Source organism: Salmo trutta, chromosome 26, assembly GCF_901001165.1.
Source record: "Salmo trutta chromosome 26, fSalTru1.1, whole genome shotgun sequence".
Classification (NCBI taxonomy): Eukaryota; Metazoa; Chordata; class Actinopteri; order Salmoniformes; family Salmonidae; genus Salmo; species Salmo trutta.
This window is the reverse complement of record NC_042982.1, coordinates 4,466,812-4,489,260: the sequence shown is the minus strand read 5'-3', so window position 1 is coordinate 4,489,260 and position 22,449 is coordinate 4,466,812. Positions and strand designations below refer to the sequence as shown.

Sequence of the window (22,449 nt, the reverse complement as noted above, 5' to 3'; positions counted from 1 at the left end):
AAACCATCTCAATTGGTTGATTATGGAAGCCAGGTCATCTGACGCTGCACTCCATCGCTCTCCTTCTTGGTCAAATAGCCCTTACACAGTCTGGAGGTGTGTTGGGTCATTGTCCTGTTGCAAAACAAATGATAGTCCCACTAAGTGCAAACCAGATGGGATGGCGTATCGCTGCAGAATGCTGTGGTAGCCATGCTGGTTAAGTGTGCCTTGTATTCTAAATAAATCCTTGACAGTGTGTCACCAGCAAATCACCCCCACACCATCACACCTCCTCCTCCATGCTTCACTGTGAGAACCACACATGCGGAGATCATCTGTTCATCTACTCTGCGTCTCACAGAGACATGGCGGTTGGAACCATAAATCTCAAATTTGGATTCATCAGACCAAAGGATAGATTTCCACCAGTCTAACATCCATTGCTCGTGTTTCTTGGCCCAAGCAAGTCTCTTCCTATTGATGTCCTTTAATAGTGGTTTCTTTGCAGCAATTCAACCATGAAGGCCCGATTCACGCAGTCTCCTCTGAACAGTTGATGTTGAGATGTGTCTGTTACTTGAACTCTAAAGCATTTATTTGGGCTGCAATTTCTGAGGCTGGTAACTCTAATGAACTCTGGGTCTTCCTTTCCTTTGGCGGTCCTCATGAGGGCCAGTTTCATCATAGCGCTTTATTGTTTTTGCAACTGCACCTGACAAAACTTTCAAAGTTCTTGAAATGTTATGAATTGACTGACATTCATGTCTTAAAGTAATGATGATCTGTCATTTATCTTTGCTTATTTGAGCTGTTCTTGCCATAATATGGACTTCGTCTTTTACCAAATAGGGCTATCTTCTGTATACCATCCCAGCTTGTCACAACACGCCTGATTGGCTCAAATGCATTAAGAAGGAAAGAAATTCCATAAATGTACTTTTAACAAGGCACACCTTTTAGTTGAAATGCATTCCAGGTGACTACCTCATGAAGCTGGTTGAGAGAATGCCAAAAGTGTGTAAAGCTGTCATCAAGGCAAAGGGTGGCTACTTTGAAGAATCTCAAATATAAAATATATTTTGATTGTTTGAAACTTTTTGTTTACTACATGATTCCATATGTGTTATTTCATAGTTTTGATGTCTTTACTATTATTTTACAATGTAGAAAATAGTCAAAATAAAGAAAAACCCTTGAATGAGTAGGTGTGTCCAAACTTTTGAATGGTACTGTATGTCTCATAGCCAACAATTGGTTTCAGGCAAACATTTGATGGTTTTATTCATGGATGTGGGGAGGTTTGCAATTCACATTATTTCATTATATGCCATACAGCCAACATTTGTATATGGAAGCATAAATTGAAGTTTAGTTGCTAATTGTTTACATAAAAGTGATTTGAATGTTGGCTGTATGGCATACAGTGGCTGTGTATTCAGACCCCTTGACTGTTTCCACATTTTGTTACAGCCTTATTCCTAAATGGATTAAATAGTTTTTTCCTCTCACCAGTCTACACACAATACCCCATAATGACAAAGCAAAAACATGTTTTTAGAATGTTTTTAAAATGTATATAAAAAAAAGAAATTGGAAGTATCACATTTACATAAGTATTCAGACCCTTTACTCAGTACTTTGGTGAAGCACCTTTGGCAGCGATTACAGCATTAAATCTTCTTGGGTATGACACTACAAGCTTGGCACACCTTTATTTAGGGACTTTCTCCCATTCTTCTCTGCAGATTCTCTCAAGCTCTGTCAGGTTGAATGGGGAATATCTCCGCACAGCTATTTTCAGGTCTTTCCAGAGATGTTTGATTGGGTTCAAGTCCGGGCTCTATCTGGGTCACTCAAGGACATTCCAATGGCGGCGAGCTTTACACCACTCTAGCCGACGCTTGGCATTGCGCATGGTGATCTTAGGCTTGTGTGCGGCTGCTCGGCCATAGAAACCCATTTAATTTGTCTCCCAACAAACAGTTCTTGTGCTGACGTTGCTTCCAGAGGCAGTTTGGAACTCTGTAGTGAGTGTTGCAACCGAAGAAAGACGGTTTTTACAGGCTACGCGCTTCGGCACTCGGCGTTCCTGTTCTGTGAACTTGTGTGGCCTACCATTTCGAGGCTGAGACGTTGTTGCTCCTAGACGTTTCCACTTCACAATAACAGCACTTACAGTTGACCATGGCAGCTCTGGCAGGGCAGAAATTTGATGAACTGACTTGTTGGAAAGGTGGCATCCTATGACGGTGCCACATTGAAAGTCACTGAGCTATTCAGTAAGGCCATTCTACTACCAGTGTTTGTCCATGGAGATTGCATGGCTGTGTATTCGCTTTTATACACGTGTCATCAACTGGTGTGGCTGAAATAGCTGAATCCACTAATTTGAAGGCGTGTCCACATACTTTTGTATATACTGTATAGTGTAATTATGCTTTTCATGTCCTCTGTTACTATTTATGAAAGGGAGGACTGGAACACCACCAGACCCAGGCCATCAGTCTCTAAAACAGTTTGCAATGTTGCTCGAAATAATCCTGGAACCCCTTCGTTAAAGGTGAATCCCGTCTCTTTTAAAAAGTGCTGTTTGCTCCCACACCAAATCAACATTTTCACCAAAGGAGATATGTCGTAACCTTTTTTTGAGCGTTTTCCAGAAATACAAAATTACACCAAAAAAATGTAAGAAATTGTCTGAGGATATTGCTGACATAAAAAGAAAAGGGGACAGTTTGATGAAGCTTTAAATAAAGATTTATGTAAAGGTCATGTGACATGATTGTCCAAAACACAGGGCCATAAATATAATATATGACTTACATTTGATGTTGCCTCATATCAGTTTGAAAGTGTGCTTCAATAAGGCTGCATTTACCCAGACAGATAAATTCTGATCTTTCTTACCACTAACTAGCCTTTTCACCAAACAATGACCAATAATTTGGCAAAATAACAGACTTGGGCTGCCTGTATAAATGCAGCCTAAGTATCACATCTTGGCTTAAATATACCACAGGGGCCCCTTCCTGCACCTGCCTTGGGAAGAACCGTGCTTTCCAGCACTCAGACGGCTCCTGTCTGTGTCGAACCGGCTTTATTTTCTACAACAATCTGGATTTCAAGAGCTCCAGCTCTGACAGTGAACTGGACTGCCAGCCTGAGGTTAGATTCAGCAATCAGTGTAGTCGGATGCATCTGTGTTTGGCTGCTCGGATACAGATGTAACCACACATGACACATTTTAAAACTGTTCCTCGTGAGTCCATGTTTGTATCCTGCTGCACTAATGGAGGGAATAAGAGTAGGAACCCTCTCTGGTCTCTGTACTGTAGGTGAACAAGCGCTGCAGTGCGGGACAGGTGCGTCTGGCTGCATCCAGGGAGTGTGTCTCACCCTCTCACCACTCCTGTAACGTTACCTGTGGATCTCAGGGAGGAAGTCTGGATGTGGAGATGGGCATGTGAGTACTCTGTCAACACAACAGTTCATGTAATAAATGCCATTTAGTAAACACTTTTATCCAAGGCATCCGGAAAAAAAGCTTGTTCCGGAGAAGACAAGGTGAGCGCCTCCATTAGTCCTGTGTCATGCCAACAGTAAAGCATCCTGAGACCATTCATGTGTGGGTTTGCTTCTCAGCCAAGGGAGTGGGCTCACTCACAATTTTGCCTAAGAACACAGCCATGAATAAAGAATGGTACCAACACATCCTCCAAGAGCAACTTCTCCCAACCATCCAGGAACAGTTTGATGACGAACAATGCCTTTTCCAGCATGATGGAGCACCTTGCCATAAGGCAAAACTGATAACTAAGTGGCTCGGGGAACAAAACATAGATATTTTGGTTCCATGGCGAGGAAACTCCCCAGACCTTAATTCCATTGAGAACATGTAGTCAATCCTCAAGAGGCGGGTGGACAAACAAAAACCCACAAATTCTGACAAGCTCCAAGCATTGCTTATGCAAGAATGGGCTGCCATCAGTCAGGATGTGGCCCAGAAGTTAATTGACAGCATGCCAGGGCGGATTGCAGAGGTCTTGAAAAAGAAGGGTCAACACTGCAAATATTGACTCTTTGCATTAACTTGATGTAATTGTCAATAAAAGCCTTTGACACTTATGAAATGCTTGTAATTATACTTCAGTATTACATAGTAACATCTGAAAAAAATATTTAAAGACACTGAGGCAGCAAACTTTGTGGAAATTAATATTTATGTCATTCTCAAAACTTTTGGCCACGACTGTAGATATTCCATAAAAAAAGCAACTGTTTCCAGCTACAATAGGGATTTACAACATTAACAATGTCTACACTGTATTTCTGATACATTTGTTGTTATTTTAATGGACAAAAAATTTGCTTTTCTTTCAAAAACAAGGACATTTCTAAGTGATCCCAAACTTTTGAACGGTACTGTAAGTCTCTTTGGAAAAAAGTGTCTGTTCAGTCGTATTTGTTTATAAGCAGATCTATATTATATTAATCTATTCCATGATGTATAGTAGCCTATATACTGTAAATCCCTCCTACTTCCAAGTCTCTCTCTCCTCATCAGCTGCCACTGTGAGCGCTACATATCAGCAGAGGAGCTGTGCAACACCTCGTGTCTGTCCAGACTGCCCCACATCTCTGCCAGGCTCTCCCCAGATGGACAGCTGCTGCTGGGGATCAAAGAGCCAGATGAAAGCCGAGTGTGGAGCAGAGTGAGCACCACCACCACCAGCCACCACCGCATTCTTACTGTACAGCCTTATGGCCCTATCGATTTTGTAACTTTCTGAGAGGTCACACACTCTGGGGACCTGACCTCCATCACATGACTGTGCCCAAGATTGCTTCAGTAGCCTCAAAACCATACTGTATGTGCTATAGCCAACTCTGGTGTCGTTGTGATGGCATGACATGTATGACACATGGTAATGTTTGAAAACTAAAGTTAGCTTCAGCACATACAGTATGGATACAGAGATAGCTGCAGTGTGATCAGGGTTGGGGAGTAACAGATTACATGTAATCTGTTACAGGTAAGAGATGACCAAAACAAACGGTAACTGTAATCCTTTACATCAACAAACATATTGTAATCAGATTACAGATACTTTAGAAAAACGACATGATTACTTCGAGGATTACTTTTGACACTTCTGTTTTCTCAATGACATTCAAATCAGCATTGAAAAAAGGTGCGAGTTTAAGTTTGTCAGAGACCACAAAGATGACACACCAAATGTGTTTGATGGATCACAGGGAAAGGAGCAGGAATAGGCTTTTGTAGGCTACAGTACAAGCTATGTCTTCCAATGGTGCGACTGCTGTTGGCATCCAAAGATTATCCAACTTGAATAAATGCTTGGAGGTAAGGATGACAGCAGTGGTGTAGTCCACGGCGATACGGATATCACTTACTATTGATATCTACATAGCGCATTGATGTGAATCACACTGCTGCTCTCACATTCAGCTATTTGCGCCTCACGGACTGTGGTTGTTGTGAATGGCTGTTCACAAATCTAAATGTGTATTTGAACCCAATATTGGTTGAATTCAAGAAGTTTAAGCTGCCTATCAATCATTGTTTTTGAAACCAATCGACAGCCACTGAAAAATGCGCTCTCACAATAGCTGTGTAGTGCGGATCCCGGCCTAAGGAATAAAAGTGGGGCTTTAATTGCTCAATCTAATTCATGCTAATAAAAATATAAATCCATAGGCTTAATGGATATATGCTCAAACTCCCATGCTTTTGATAGACTTAAAGGGGAAATCTGTAGTTGCTACATCCATTGTTGGACTTGTCAATTATATATATACAGTACCAGTCAAAAGTTTGGACACACCTACTCATTCAAGTTTTTTTTTACTATTTTCTACATTGTAGAATAATAGGGAAGACATCAAAACTATGAAATAACACATATGGAATCATGTAGCAACCGAAAAAGGGTTATACAAATTCTTCAATGTAGCCACACTTTGCCTTGATGACAGCTTTGCACACTCTTGACATTCTCTCAACCAGCTTCATGAGAAATGCTTTTCCAGCCGTCTTGAAGGAGTTCCCACATATGCAAGCACTTGTTGGCTGCTTTCCTTCACTCTGGCATCCAACTCATCCGAAACCATCTCAATTGGGTTGAAGTCGGGTGATTGTGGAGGCCAGGTCATCTGATGCAGCACTCCATCACTCTCTTTCTTGGTCAAATAGCCCTTACACAGCCTGAAGGTGTGTTTGGTCATTTTCCTGGTGAAAAACAAATGATAGTCCCACTAAGTGCAAACCAGATGGGATGGTGTATCGCTGCAGAATGCTGTGGTAGCCATGCTGGTTAGGTGTGCCTTGAATTATAAAAAAATCACTGACAGAGTCACCAGCAAAGCACCCCCACACCATCATACCTCCTCCATGCTTCTTGGTGGGAACCACACATGCTGAGATCATCCGTTCACCTACTCTGCATCTCACAAAGACACGGCGGTTGGAACAAAAAATCTCAAATTTCAGATTTCCACCGGTCTGATGTCCATTGCTCATGTTTCTTGGCCCCAAGGAAGTCTCTTCTTCTTATTGGTGTCCTTTAGTAGTGGTTTCTTTGCAGCAATTCAACCATGAAGGCCTGATTCACGCAGTCTCCTCTGAACAGTTGATGTTGAGATGTGTCTGTTACTTGAACTTTGTGAAGAATTTATTTGGGCTGCAATTTCTGAGGCTGGTATCTCTAATAAACGTATCCTCCGGAGCAGAGGTAAGTCTGGGTCTTCCTTTCCTGTGGCGGTCCTCATGAGAGCCAGTTTCATCATAGCACTTGATGGTTTTTGCGACTGCACTTCAAAGTTCTTGACACTTTTCAGATTGACTGATTGACTGACATTCATGTCTTAAAGTAAAGATGGACTTTCATGTATCTTTCCTTATTTGAGCTGTTCTTGCCATAATGTGTGCATGGTCTTTTACCAAATAGGGCTATCTTCTTTATACCAACCCTACCTTGTCACAACACAATGGATTGTCTGAAACGCATTAAGGAGGAAAGAAATTCCACAAATTAACTTTTAACAAGGCACACCTGTTAATTGAAATGCATTCCAGGTGACTACCTCATGAAGCTGGTAGAGAGAATGCCAAGAGTTTGCAAAGCTGTCATCAAGGCAAAGGGTGGCTACTTTGAAGAATCTCAAATATAAAATATATTTTGATTTGTTTAACACTTTGTTTGTTACTACATGATTCCATATGTGTTATTTCGTAGTTCTAATGTCTTCAATTATATTCTACTGTATAATGTAGAAAATAGTCAAAATAAAGAAAAACCCTTGAATGAGTAGGTGTGTCCAAACCTTTTGACTGGTACTGTATTTATATCCATTGATTCTTGAAGAATATAACTTATAAATATCTCATGAGCTTAGTTCCGTCACACTCCATGAGAACCCAACGTATAAGCTTGTTTACTCCAATGTTTGTAAACATTGTAAATTTAAACAAACATAACGTGGTTAAAAAAATAATTTTGATATCATCGATGGTCAGTCCTTAATCTGAGAGTGGTTACATTTCTCCACGCCCGTCTCTCAGCTTTTTACCAGAACAGAGGTGGGGCAACTATATTTTGTTATTGTTTCATCTGTAGATTTGCCATTTAAACAGCTGCATATTATCAAGATATTAAAGTGTCACCAACAAAAAGGTAGACAATAGGCCTATAGTAAATGCAGCATATGGCATTCATTTTTCACATGTAAATAGCACTTTTCAGGAGTGCTCAAAGCATGCCATTCCATGAGCGCAGCAATTATTTTTCAACTCGGATCAATGAGCCCAATCAGTCCTCCATGATAACAAAATCATAAACAACCGGGTAGGGCTGGATAATAAGTCCTTTGTTTTGGGGTTACGCTCAGGTAAAACAATTTGGCTAATCTATACTTCTACATTTCCAAGTCCTATTCTTGAAGATCAAGGGGTATAACATTTATTGGAACGACTGGAATTCTGATAGAATTAAGTTTTTAATGTAAACATATCATTTAATTGTATTATCATATGTAGTAGAAAGTGATGGGTTAGAAGAAGCCTACATAACCAACCCATAAAGTAAAATGTAACATCCATATATGGCCAGCTATGTAAACTTCAGCATTGATTTATCCTGCAATAGATGTTGTTCAATTGGTAACATACATTTTTGTATTCTTCTAATGCCTCTTAATAAGGGGTAAGTCATCTTAAAGTAACTGAGTGTAATCAGATTACGTTACTGAGTTTGGGTAATCCAAAGTTTACGTTACTGATTACAATTTTGGACAGATAACTAGTAACGGATTACATTTAGAAAGTAACCTACCCAACCCTGTGTTTGACGACTTGAGTCTTAAAGCTGTTGTATCCTTGGGATAGCCTTGTGGTGAAGAAACATAATATGGATCAGAGTTGGGGTCAATTCCTTTTCAATTCAGTCAATTCAGGAAGTAGACTGAAATTCCAATTCCTAATGTTTCCTCAAAGAAGAGCATTTGGGGAAAATTGGAATGGGAAATTGAATTTCAGTTTACTTCCTAAATTGACATGGAATTGAACCCAATGCTGGTATGGATTTATATGTATTATTTACACGGGAATATAGCAGACAAATACAATCATTATTATTATCCATTTACTCCAATTATCATTAGATCCTTAATGACATGTATCCTTTCTTTCCTGTAGAAAATGATGGATGTTTTGGGACCAGACGTCCATGTGAAGAACATTGGAAACATCCACTTTGTTCAATTTGATTCTGAAGGTGTATTTGGTTGGATTCTGATGGACCGAAATGTTATTGAAATGACCCTGACAGGTAATTGGGTTTGATTGAATTACGTCAGTTTCTGTTATATGTATCTTAGCCATTTCTTAAAGCAAAGCTGTATATATTCAATAGTTCATTATTTTCCTGCAGCAGAGCCAATCGAATTTATTGACAGGCGATCAAGGAAGAGGAGGGATCTAGAATCCAAGGCAGAACTTCTACACTCTGATGTCCTCCCTCGTATCCCCAACCCCATAGCATGCCTCTCCTCCAATGACATGCTCATCTTCCAGCTCACCATCAACTACAATGGTATGCCATTCTTTCAACCTGTATTTCAAACATTCCCTTGGGCTCTAACTTAAAGGGGTAGTTCACTTGTTTGAAGTTTTTGCTTATTTTTTTAGGGTGTAGTTGCTTCATCCAATCTGTTTTTGAGTTTGTTTGCTGGGTATTTAGCAAAGTCCATAATCTCCTGGCTAGCATTTTTGTATCATGTAAGAATGTTAGTGGATACGGATTGTATCATCTTGAGGTAAACTTCATAAAGTGAACTATCCCTTTAACTATTCTGTTTTACGACATTCCTATTTCATTACAATTCATTTTGAAACCAGACCGCCACCTCAGCCACTTCCCAGTGTATCAGAAAGACCATCTCTTCAATAGCAACCCTAGCTGGGACTTTGGTGCCTTCCGGCGGCTAGAGCGACTCATGAAACAGACTCAGTTCAACTCTACCAGGTATGAAGGTACCTTATGGCCTTTAGTCTTCAGTTAGGTCATATTAGATTCACATTAGCAATGTAAAGCATCTGTTCTCTAATTGTATCTGTGCCCAAAATGGCACCCTATTCCCTATATAGCCCAAAGTAGTGCACTATATAGGGAATACATAGGGAATCAGATGTTCTTAGTGACTTCTTTTACCATATGTATGCACACATGTTATCTGAGACAGGGAAGTATGTGAATGGGCTCTGGGCAAAAGTAGTGCATTATTTACAATCTTAGGAAAAAAAGTGCTATCTAGAACCTTGAAATGTTCTTTGGCTGTCCTCATAGGAGAACTGTTTGAAGAACCCCTTTGATTCCAGGTAGAACACCTTTGGTTCCAGGTAGAACACCTTTGAAGAACCCATTTTGGTTCCAGGTAGAACCCCTTTCCACAGAGGGTTCTACCTGGAACCAAAAAGGGTTCTACCTGGAACCAAAATGGGTTCTTCAATGGCGTGCTTTTCAGATTCGTCTCCTCTTTTCCCATTTAGATTTGCACACGTGTTCTCGGAGACGGGGAAGTATGTGTTCCTGGACAACGCCATTCCAGAGTGGAGTCTAGTGGTGGTGGTCAGTGAGAGAGGGACAGAGTGTGACCCCACTGCAGCCGTTTTCCAGCCCATGACCCCCGCCCAACTGGTCAAGCACGGGGTCATCAAACAACACCGGCTCAACCTGCTGCCTGACTGGGGCGCCATCGTAGGTGAGGTACACTCTGTGTGCATTTCAAATGGCACTCTATTCTCTATTTATGGTGCATTTCCTCCATGTTAAACATCTTCTCACAAAGCAACTGTTTTGATTATTCAGAGGTTGTAGACACGTCTCTTTTCAAGTCCCAAAAATCACCCTGGGTGATGAAAACACAATTCCCAAAATATCACTAGTGCTTAAAACCCAAAAGGCTGGAGTGACATCAATGGAAAAACACCATTAGTGAACTATTTTTTACCAGAGCCCTTTGGGCCCTGGTCAAAAGTAGTGCTCTCTATAGGGTGTATAGGGTGCCATTTGGGATTCAGCCACTGACCATTCACATCTGAAATGATATGTAATCAATAACAATACATAAAGAGAGAAGACAAATCATTGACTGATTCTTTGGTGGGAATCGATTTTTAACATGCATTATCAACCTCCTGTTTTTCTTTGAATCGATTGGTTAACAATTTGTTTTCCCCTCTGTGTTTAAATTCTGTGTTCCACTTCTCCATGTCATTGATAACCAATTCATTAGCAGTTTGTCATGCAGCAAGAGAGAACTACTGTAGGTACTGCTGAGCGATGCCGACCATCTCAGATTGTTCCAATTTGGGTGCAATCAAGTAGCTTAATTTCTCAGAGATCAAATTATATTTCAACAAAAAAGTGTTGCGGGAATGTTCATATGATCTTTTTTTTAACTACAGAAACCTTTAGAACAATCTGAAATAGTGGGTGTCATGGCTTGCTGAATTAACGTGGAATGACTGACTCATGAATCTCCTCGCTGTAGGTGTCCTGAGTCTCCTGCTTGTGCTGATCCTGGTGCTCACCACCACAGCTCTGGTTCTGAAGCCCAGTCAGGCCAAGCTGGTGTGCCAGAGCAAACTGAGGCCTAAGTGGCGCAGCCTGGGAGAGCCCATCCCTCCAGTGGAATACGTCTACAGTGGAGAAAGGTCAGCCAGACACAACCAAACGATCAATACTGTTTTTTTCTATTAGCTTTTATTAGCTTGGCTAATAGCTTTCAGGGAGTGGGCCAGCCATTTATCTGATATATGATCTTACCACAGTTATGATTGAGAGATGGTAGATAGCAGGGAATGGCTCTACTAACAGCTCTCTGGTCAGAATTCAATCATGGCAGATAATAGGTTCTCTGAATTGTATTTTCAGAGGTGTATTTGATTTGCACTGCAGCATGTCCCTTACAAATCAGCAGTCCTGTGGCATGACCCATTCAATTCTGATGGTGAGCATGGCTGAGAAGTCTTCAGATGCGTCATGCAGCAGGACTGTTGTTTTTACAAATCAAGTCAACTCCATCCATCTGACCAGGGACACCTTGATGTGCAAGTGAAACTCTGCTCTGAAAACCTCCTGAAAAACTATCTACAATGATTGACTTCTCTCTTTTGTTTGTGTCTCAGCCTGAATGGCCAGGGGGTGCTGGGCTGCAGGGGAGTCGGAGAGGGGGCTGAGGCTGAGGAGCCTGCAGTCTGCCGTGGAGGAGGTGACTAACTCAGATTACTCACTGCATTAATGATGATAGGTTCATAGTCATGATGGGTTAATGCCCATCTGCACTGCAATTTCAAAACCACCCATGGTACATATACGGTCACGTACAAGGTTATTTATCCCACTAGATGAATAGTTGAAATATTTGATTGTACCCAAATATCAGAGACACTGAAATACCATGGGTAAAGAGGTTGGCAGATAGCCTAGTGGTTAGAGCGTTGGGCTTCGGTTGCTGGATCAAATCCCTGAGCTGACGAGGTACAAATCTGTTGTTCTGCCCCTGAGCAAGGCAATTAACCCGCTGTTCCCCGGGTGCCGAAGACGTGGATGTTGATTAAGGCAGCCCCCCTGCACCTCTCTGATTCAGAGGTGTTGGGTTAAATGCGGAAGACACATTCGAGTTGTACAACTGACTAGGTATCCCCCTTTCCTAATGGTTTCAGGAGTGTTTTGCTCTGCCATTTCCCTTTTGGATCGATTATCCATTTTATGCCAAAATCCAACTCAAGGATGACTACAGTGTTAAACCATGATAATGTACTAGTGAAGGTATTTCTCTCTAGATCAATTAAATGTTCAGTAGTCTTGTGTTGGAATTTCATGTTATTATTATTATCCACAAATGCTACCCAAGGATACATGACTGGGAAGTTTGAGCTGGAGGAATTCAACGTGAAAACTCTCTACGACAAGCTGGAGGATCAGAACCTGCATTTGGCGTCCCAGCTGGCCAGGCACCGCAAGGACACCCAAGAGTTCTACCGAAATATCTGTCAACAAACAGATGCGCTGAGGGTATGAAAAATATGGCATAATAGGACAGGAGAACGTAGCAGACCTGCGTTCAACTACTATTTGAAATCTTTCAAATACTTTAGCCTGCCTGAAGGGCCAGGTGGGCAAGGTTAGCACTTTTGAGACTTTTCTATTGGTTCCATTGCAACAGCCATGGTCAATTAAACACAGATTAAGTATTTTAAATCATTTCAAGTAGTATTTCAACCCAGGTCGAGAAATAGTCCCCCTAGAATCTGTAAAGTGACAGAACATAAACATACATTAGACCTATCGGTCCTTTGAACGACGTAACTCGTGTTTTTTGTTGTTGTACTAGGATGTTCTGGAGAACATGGAACCCAAAAAGTTGAGTCTGTTGAAAGAGCTATTGGAACGCGATGCCTTGCAGAATGATCCATACACCAATACGGATGCAGACGGGGATGGGCATATCCAATCAGCAAAAGGTGAGACTTAATGATGTCAATCAGTGGCCAATAAGACATGTATTAACTGCTATACTGTAAAATCATCTGCCTACAGAGATAACGTCTCAGAGATAACGTAACGTATTGCTTTGCTATACTATGACCAGCATTTGATCCAACACAGATTTAACTGGCCACTGAGTATAGCTAATAAGGCACAGCGATAGACCTTTAAAGGCAATTCCCCTGACGTTTGCAGAAATCACTTTCTACTGAAAACTTTGTGGATGTCGGCTAAAGGCAACTGCCTTGAGGTATTTTTTCTGCGTTTATCTGAATCCCAACCTTTGACCTGTCATCAGAGCCGCCAGTGGTGCTGATGGGAGCTGTAGTCAGAGCTTTGGAGGCAGTCCTGTACAGACTTAGTGGAGAGAGCTGGCAGCAGCATGACATGACTGCAGCACACTGCCACACAGACACCAGGGAGTGTGAGCTGCACACAGGCTACACACAGGTAAATGGCTATCACTTCCAAAGGTTATATAGACACTCGGTCGCCAGTTTATTAGGTACACCGCCCAGTTCACGTGGCCATGGCTTCCTATATAAAGTAGGTAGGCAGGCATTCAGACATTCAGTTACTGTTCGATTGAACATTAGAATGGTCAAAACGAGTGACCTAAGCGACTTTGAGTGTGGTATGATCGTCGGTGCCAGGTGCGCCGGTCCCAGTATCTCAGAAATGGCCAGCCTCCTGGACTTTTCACTCATGAGTGTCTAGGGTTTACAGAGAATGGTGCGACAAACAAAAACAGTTTGTTGATGAGAGGTCGAAGGAGAATGGCAAGAATCGTGCAAGCTATCAGGCGGGCCACAAACAGGCAAATAACGGTGCAATACAACAGTGGTGTGAATAACGGCATCTCGGAGCGCATAACTCGTCGGTCCTTGTCACTGATGGGTTATTGCAGCAGACGACCACACCGGGTTCAGCTAAAAACAAGATGAAACGGCTCCAGTGGGCACACGATCACTAACACTGGACAATTGAGGAGTGGAAAAACATTGCCTGGTCTGACAAATCCCGGTTTCTGTTGCGTCATGCTGATGGCAGAGTCAGGATTTGGCGTAAGCAGCATGAGTCCATGGCCACATCCTGCCTGGTGTCAACGGCGGTGGTGTAATGTTGTGGGGAATGTTTTCCTGGCACATGTAAGGTCCCTTGACACCAGTTGAGCAATGTTTCCATGCCCAAAGAATTCAGTGTGTTCTGGAGGCAAAGGGGGCTCCGACCCGGTACTAATTGGGTGCACCTAATAAACTGGCCACTGAGTATAGCTAATAAGGCTTAGTATCAGACATGCCCCCCATTGTAATGCAATAATGATATATGCCATTTAGCAGACGCTTTTATCCAGAGCGTGGATACGTTTTTAATGTATGGGTGGTTCAGGGAATCGAACCAACTATCCTGTCAATGCAGGCGCCATGCTTTACCAACTGAGTTACAGAGGACCACCACCATTCACCAGCATACCTGTATTTACATCCAAAGGTTGTCTTTGACAATCTAAAGGAATATGGGATGTGGATATTGTAAATACTAGACTTACAAAGAATCTAACTCATTGACTAATAACTCATCATATTATTTCGGTTTTTAGTTTTCTTCAGCCAACATGACCAAACCTGCATCAGGCCATGAGACAGGACCACCACCTCATGATCTAGGTAGGATATAGACACTGTTCACATCTTTCCCCTCATGTACACCTGTAGTCTTATTTACCAGCTGTGAGTATCGTTCTACACAACTTCTTTTATGAATGATTAGACGAGCCGGGCATATTGCGAGAATATGTTACCTCAGTCCACTGTAAACTCAGTAGATAGTGTTAAGTTATGAAGTGAGGAGACACGGACACCGTAGTCAGGTCACATCTAGGAACAGTGGTTTTGTTTATTCAACCTGAATGACTTTAACTCGGTCAACTTTGCGTCGCCCTATGAAGTGGGACATGCAACTACTCCCACACATATAGGACTTTGCAGTGTTGTGTATTAACTTCCAACTTATCTTCTGATCTTCTGTACTAGTACACCTACAGAGCACAGCCCCCTGTCTGAGTGAGCAGGACCTGTCCAAACTAGTGGCCATGACCCCTCTGTCCAGGACCCTGCAGGAGATACAGGAGTCCCTACAGAACCTATCTGGTGTAGACAGAGGTTAGGGACAGCTTGAACCTCTCTAATGCTCTATGTTTCTCTTCTCCCGAGAGAAGAGATAATCCTCTGTAACTGTTGATTAAAATGTTGGAGATAACAACTGGGACTCGAGACGGACTAGAGTCCAAGGCAATATTGACTAGAGTGCCCATCATGGGCTATGGTCAATTGTACTGTCAATCAATAAATGATGCATGTAACTTTTATTCACAGTATACAGTACAGGTCAAAGGTTTGGACACACCTACTCATTCAAGAGTTTTTCTTCATTTTTTCTATTTTCTATATTGTAGAATATCAGTGAAGACATCAAAACAATGAAGTAACACGTATGGAATCATGTAGTAACCAAAAAAGTGTTAAATAAATCTAGATTCTTCGAAGTAGCCTTGATGACAGCTTTGCACACTCTTGACATTCTCTCAACCAGCTTCATGAGGTAGTCACCTGGAATGCATTTCAATTAACAGGGGTGCCTTGTTAAAAGTTAGTTTGTGAAATGTCTTTGGTCCAATTTGGTCCAATCAGTTGTGTTGTGACATGGTAGGGGTGGTATACAGAAGATAGCCCTATTTGGTAAAAGAGCAAGTCCATATTATGGCATGAACAGCTCAAATAAGCAAAGAGAAACGACAGTCCATCACTTTAAGACATGAAGCTCACTCAATCTGAAAAACTTAAAGAACTTTGAAAGTTTCTTCAAGTCCAGTTGCAAAAGCCATCAAGCGCTATGATGAAGCTGGCTCTCATGAGGACCACCACAGGAAAGGAAGAACCAGAGTTACCTCTGCTGCAGAGGATAAGTTCATTAGAGTTACCGGCCTCAGAAATTGCAGCCCAAATAAATGCTTCACAGTGTTCAAGTAACAGACCTATCTCAACATCAACTGTTCAGAGGAGATGGTGTGAATCAGGCCTTTGTGGTTGAATTGCTGCAAAGAAACCACTACTAAAGGACACCAATAAAAAGAAGAGACTTCCTTGGGCCAAGAAACACGAGCAATGGACATTAGAGCGGTGGAAATCTATCCTTTGGTCTGATGAGTCAAAATTGAGATTGATGGTTTCAACCGCCGTGTCTTTGAGAGACGCAGAGTAGGTGAACGGATGATCTCCACATGTGTGGTTCCCACCGTGAAGCATGGAGGAGGATGTGTGATGGTGTGGGGGTGCTTTGCTGGTGACACTGTCAGTGATTTATTTAGAATTCCAGGCAGACTTAACCAGCATGGCTACCACTGCATTCTGCAGCGATATGCCATCCCATCTGGTTTGTGTTTAGTGGGACTATCATTTGTTTTTCACCAGGACAATGACCGAACACACCTCCAGGCTGTGTAAGGGCTATTTGACCAAGATGGAGAGGGATGGAGTGCTGCATCAGATGACCTGGCCTCCAATCACCTGACCTCAACCGAATTGAGATGGTTTGGGATGATTTGGACCGCAGAGTGAAGAAAAAGCTGCCAACAAGTGCTCAGCATATGTGGGAACTCCTTCAAGACTGTTGGAAAAGCATTCCAGGTGAAGCTGGTTGAGAGAATGCCAAGAGTGTGCAAAGCTGTCAAGGCAAAGGGTGGCTACTTTGACGAATCTCAAATATAAAATATATTTTGATTTGTTTAACACTTTTTTGGTTACTACATGATTCTATATGTGTTATTTCATATTATTCTACATTGTAGAAAATAGTAAAAATAAAGAAAAACCCTTGAAGGAGTAGGTGTGTCCAAACTTTTGACTGGTACTGTATATCTGCTTAGCTGAGTAGTACAGTACACTAATGATGTCCTCTGACACTACCGTTTGTATTCCAGCCAGTACTGACAAGACCACAGAGGACCCAGCAGTGCACCTGATTCCCGTTGCCCTGGACAACCTCTCCCCACAGCACTTTGCCATCTTCCTGTTCGGCTGTCATGTTGTGAAACTGCTTTGCAACACCCAAATCTTCCCCCCTGTCATGCTGCTTCTGTCCAAAACGGTTCCTGTCTCAGCCTACGAGGGCCTGGTTTCACACTGCAATGGGGACTTTTATTTCGATACCACCAACCAGATTCTGTATCTCTGTGAGGCAAAGCTTGAGAGTGTGGGACAGTTTATTGCCACTCTCCTACAGTCTATGGCCTATATTGCTTCAGGTAAATAGATAATAATGTTGTGAAGCACGGTCACATTTTAAGCAGTATGAATGTTTTATGTTACTTCGGATGTTTTTGTACTATTTTGTTGTTGATGTTCTCCCACAGTAGGTTTATCATGTCAGATTAATGTCCTGTATTAGGTTCCAAGCCTGAAAGCTTCATGCAAGTCCTCCATCATGCCATCTCTGCTTTGAGCCTTCAGTTGTTCAACGCCTCTTTCAGATACGATGCAGACAAGGTAAGAAGCCTTGAAGTTTCTGGAACCCATTGATTCACAGATAAATATACTGTACTGTTGAGTGCAGCAAGCAGACTTGTGCCTTACTTTTACAGGCAAAGAGGGACACCTCCCTTACCTCAGACCAGTCGCCTGGGAAGTTAGTAGAGGACTTTCTCAATGTCCGTGTCCCCACTGAAAGTCAGTTCACAGACCACCTCTTGTCAGACAGGTTTGTGTTGCACTTTTGACAATGACTTCATAAAAACGTTTACAAAATGTTTACAATCCTTTACAATTTTATTTTAGACTCCAACGATGTAAGTATTTCAATGTGGAGCAAATCATGCGGGATCTTAAGCAATTTCCAGCAGAGGACACCGAAAAGGGTAACCTGTTTTGATTAATATTAGTTCTATATCATATGCATGTACTGTGAAAACAGTAAGAATGTGTTGTTCTGTTTTGAACTATATAGAAATATGTATTACAAAAATATATTTAGGTACGTGTTGTATATTGCAAAGCCCATGTAATGTCCTCAATCTATTTTTCAGGACCTTCACAACAATGTTTAAGTACACCCGTCCAAGTAAGTTTTGCAGTTCCACCATGTTTTCCTGCAGTGAATTTCCACATTGAGCCATTGTACTGTACATATTGTTTAACTTACTTCATAATCCCCTCAGGAGGATTATTGAGTTAATGGCTACTTGACCCTTCTCTCTGTTGAAGGCTCACTGTTTGGAGAAGGAGATGGACCATCTGAATGAGGTTTTCCTACAGCTCAGCGTTCAACTCCAGAAGAGAACCCAGGTGAAGACGTGGCTGAAGCAGAGACAGCAAAGCTTTGACCAAACCTCAAATGTGTCTGGTTTGCATCATTAGCCTTTATTTAATTGAACATTTGAAATTCTGATACTGTGGTGACTCTCTCTCTTTCTCTCCCGCCGTCTCTTCCAGGGTGCAACACCCGAGAAGGCCCTGAGTCGTAATGGAACAATGATGTTAGAGCTGAAGAGACAGTATGTATCCCAGAGGCTCGACGAGCTGCAAATCATATTAAATGGGATGAGCCGGCGCCAGCTAGACGGCCACAGTCCAGAGGAAGAGGAGCAGACCCAAGATCGCCCACACCCAGAGCCAGACAACTATAGATCAGACGGTCATGAGGAACACGCTCATTCTCCAGACCAGGAAGACCTAGACAGCAGGGTACCAAAGAACCATAAACTAGACAATAACCAGAGCCCGTACAATCAGGAAGTAGAAAGCCAGGGACCAAGCAGTCAGATGACAAGCATGGGTAAAACAGGCTTCAGAGAACTAGATGTATGGGAATAAGCCAGTTAGAAGCATGTGGAAATGGGATACTACTGAAGTGTGTGTTTTTGGTGTGATTTGTCTCATGATTATGTAGATTACATGTACAGTTTAGTGTATAGTGTGAACAATAGATGTATAATAGGTTCGTCACATCGGATTTAATCAAACTGACCATTTTCATTGGAGTGATATTTATTAAATATATGAATTATGCTTGTGCATCGCTTTTACCACAATGTCACCAAGTGGAAATACTTTCCAGGTCATCACCCTGCATGTCTTTAAGGCTTCAGCCACCATTGTCAAATCAAAACATCACCGTTTCATTGGATGACCAGTCTGCTCTGGCGCCTGCTTCTCTTTGTTTCAGCCCAACATCTTGGTACGAAGGGACCCAGACCAGGAAGACCTAGACAGCAGGGTACCAAAGAACCATAAACTAACCTTTCATGAGTATTTATGAATATTTTATTACGCAATATTCTTTCTTCCATTTATGGTCATTTCCCTCTCTCTCCGAGCAGCGGTAAATGTATTAGCATCGCTCCAACCCCCGGACCCGTTCCAAGCTGAGTAATCTAGACAATATAAGTGCTGCATGATAGTTCATCCACAGGGCACTCTGCTAATAGAAAGGGAGTATTCCTACAGGGGGGTGGGCTGAGACTGTGAGCAGATTGAGGAGGTCAGCTGGACCAATCTTCAGTATCAGGTCCCACGACTTGGTGCCAAGTCCCGGGTTAAAGTGGGGTGATTCCCCATAGAAAGTTCCATTGCCTGACAGCCCCTATCGCGGAGATTAGAAACAATGTCTCACTGAATATCATATCTCGCACCACCCACTATCTGACTACTTGTCATACCTCTCTCAGCTGGCACTGGCACTGTGCTCTTGGAAAAAGGGTAGCCAAAGGGTTCTTTGTGGAGGGGTAAGCCGAAGAAACCTTTATGGTTGTAGGTAGCACGTACGTCTTTCTCGTGTAAGGACTTGCAATGTTTCAATATTATTTCTGCTATAGTTGCTTAAACAAGGACTACAATGTGATTTATAGAAAGGAAAGCCCTGTGTATGTTTTTGTCCTCAGGTTGGCATAATGTTACCTTTTGCCAGCTGCTAGTGGAGCCCACAACTGTTCCTGTCCCATCACTGTCTGTCGATAACAAATGGATAGCTGCATTACACAGTGCACGATACAAACACAAAATACTTGTTCCAAATGTTATTTGAACTTGTTTGGTTATTAGTGTTTTGTTTGGAGCAGCACACATTTTGGAGGAAACGCATTTGATAAGGAAGATTTTTCAGGATCCCATGGATACAGACTCACTGTAAGTGTTGCTATTTGATTTATTTTGGGGGCGGGGGATAATGCTGTGTTACATACAATTAAAACGTTTTATTTGTTGCATTTCTAAAATCTCTAATTGTGGTATATCAATATTGAAATTGATGAGTGTATCAGTAATGCCACCAAAAAAATGCTCCATAACAGAGATCAGGCCCCTCAAAATCTAGCCTCGTCTTCAAATAGGATTGCGTAACCTCCATATGCATGTTTGTATTGAACATCTGAACTACACTACTGGGGATAAATATATTGTCTATTTTTCATTAATTCAGCACTGAGTTTCATTAATTAAAACGTTTCTATAGTTTCTGGCCAGATTTCACGGTTAAATTCCAACATTTTCCATCAGTGTCCACATGCTGTAATCATGTTGTAATCTTGAAATCCCTCCAAATCCCTGAGAATCTGTTGCCCCGGACGCCATGCAGTCGTAAACACAGGCCAATAGTTAATTTAAAGAAAATGTTTGAACATAGCGTTTTAATGTTTTTTTCAATGTTTGACTAAATATTTTTAACGTTTTTTTTAACATTTGAGGCAAAACATTTGTATTTTTAAACATTTGTAACATATTTTTATTTATTATTGGACAATTTCCTACAGTACAGTACTTTTCCTGTTTCACTCTGTTTCAAAAAACATTTTCTCCTTACCGAACACCACTCGCTAGTTTTCCATTTTCGGTCATCCCAATTCAGGTTCAAAACCTCATATTTCTGCTGAGCCTAAGTATCAGCTTACCGGTGCATCCATTTACCGGTTGGGTGTCTATATCTAATCAGTCTACTTTACTGTAAATAGGCCACCAGTGATTTGCTTGGAGTGCATTACCACCACCCTCAAAGCTTAGCGGTGTGTGTACCTTTATTGTCACGGCCGTCGTAGTGAGTAGACCAAAATGCAGCGGGTATGTGAATGCTCATAATAACTTTTATTGAACACTACACAAAAACAAGAAAACGAATGAACGACAGCTAAACAGTTTTGCAGGCTATACACAGCAGTGCAAAAACAACTACCCACAAAACCCCCATGAAAAACACCCCTACTAAATAGGACCTTCAATTAGAGGCAACGAGGTACAGCTGCCTCCAATTGAAGGTCAAAACAATAAACTAAACATAGAAATAAAATAACTAGAAAATAGAACATAGAAATACAAAACATAGAACACTACCCAAAAACCCTGACAACACAAAACAAACACACCCCTGCCACGTCCTGACCAAACTACAATAACAAATAACCCCTTATACTGGTCAGGACGTGACATTTATTAGGAAATGGATTACTTGACGTTCACCCTACACAGTACCCACTGGGCACAGACGTCAATTCACTGTCTATTCCACGTTAGTTTAATGTAATTTCATTGAAATGACGTGGAATCAACATTGATTCAACCAGTTTGTGCACAGTGGGTAGGAACACATCTATTTGTTTTGTTCTTGGAGATGAGCATGATAAACAAACCAGTTTGGTTTCTCTTTCTCAGAGCTGAGATCCTCCTGTGTTAGTCTAAGGGTTTTTCCTTTTCTCTGCCTTGTTCCCATCATCCGGTCCTTCTGCATCACTGTTACCATGGTTCCCTTATTTGTGGGGTGTGGCGGTGGCAGCCACCAGGCCTGCCATATTTACTCTGTGTCTGAGACTCACCCAGCTTGCTGGCAACATCACACTGCTTCTGTTCCACTGCCATTTTCATTGTTATTTATGTGTTTTCATTAGAAATAATATGCCGTGTAATTAGTCACTCAAATTATGATTGCTGCGTACTTGCTTGATGGCATGGATATAATGATTTGGGTTAATCAGCCATGTGCTCCGATATATAAACATTGAAAAACTGTCACTTACAACATCCATATATATAGAATGACAACATACTCCAAATTAAATTTGCAATCAATGGTAGGAAACCTAAATCCTTCAACCTACAGTATCCTTTGAGGTAAACCTTTCTTATTCCTCCATACACATACTGTACATTGGCCACTAGATTAAACACTGTGATCTCATTGTTAGATTACACTGAATCTTCAAATCTGAGCACTACATGTACACTGTATCTGCTTTATGAAGCTGAATGACGCTTTAAGATGCCTTCACTGGATAAACCTTTGGATTATTTCCAGATTAGGAACATTGAAGAACATTCGAGAGTTTAAGAGGTTGAAGTACCACAGAGAAATACAAGTA

The 22,449-nt window shown here is 41.6% G+C and overlaps 1 protein-coding gene across 1 annotated transcript in view; it reads left to right on the top strand.

The window, feature by feature from the left end:
* Nucleotides 1-18,919, top strand: part of LOC115162776 (zonadhesin) — a 53,128-nt gene extending 34,209 nt beyond the window's left edge. Inside the window, exons 37-57 of the mRNA XM_029714204.1 lie at nucleotides 3,002-3,147; nucleotides 3,318-3,445; nucleotides 4,547-4,694; nucleotides 8,696-8,828; nucleotides 8,931-9,092; nucleotides 9,398-9,524; nucleotides 10,049-10,260; nucleotides 11,053-11,215; nucleotides 11,690-11,772; nucleotides 12,418-12,578; nucleotides 12,898-13,027; nucleotides 13,351-13,502; nucleotides 14,653-14,719; nucleotides 15,086-15,214; nucleotides 17,032-17,355; nucleotides 17,499-17,596; nucleotides 17,692-17,807; nucleotides 17,885-17,964; nucleotides 18,133-18,167; nucleotides 18,311-18,391; nucleotides 18,539-18,919. Coding sequence (XP_029570064.1) covers nucleotides 3,002-3,147; nucleotides 3,318-3,445; nucleotides 4,547-4,694; nucleotides 8,696-8,828; nucleotides 8,931-9,092; nucleotides 9,398-9,524; nucleotides 10,049-10,260; nucleotides 11,053-11,215; nucleotides 11,690-11,772; nucleotides 12,418-12,578; nucleotides 12,898-13,027; nucleotides 13,351-13,502; nucleotides 14,653-14,719; nucleotides 15,086-15,214; nucleotides 17,032-17,355; nucleotides 17,499-17,596; nucleotides 17,692-17,807; nucleotides 17,885-17,964; nucleotides 18,133-18,167; nucleotides 18,311-18,391; nucleotides 18,539-18,919 — 3,056 coding nt within the window. The remainder of the gene's footprint in view (nucleotides 1-3,001; nucleotides 3,148-3,317; nucleotides 3,446-4,546; nucleotides 4,695-8,695; nucleotides 8,829-8,930; nucleotides 9,093-9,397; nucleotides 9,525-10,048; nucleotides 10,261-11,052; nucleotides 11,216-11,689; nucleotides 11,773-12,417; nucleotides 12,579-12,897; nucleotides 13,028-13,350; nucleotides 13,503-14,652; nucleotides 14,720-15,085; nucleotides 15,215-17,031; nucleotides 17,356-17,498; nucleotides 17,597-17,691; nucleotides 17,808-17,884; nucleotides 17,965-18,132; nucleotides 18,168-18,310; nucleotides 18,392-18,538) is intronic.
* The last annotated feature ends 3,530 nt before the right edge of the window (nucleotides 18,920-22,449 follow it).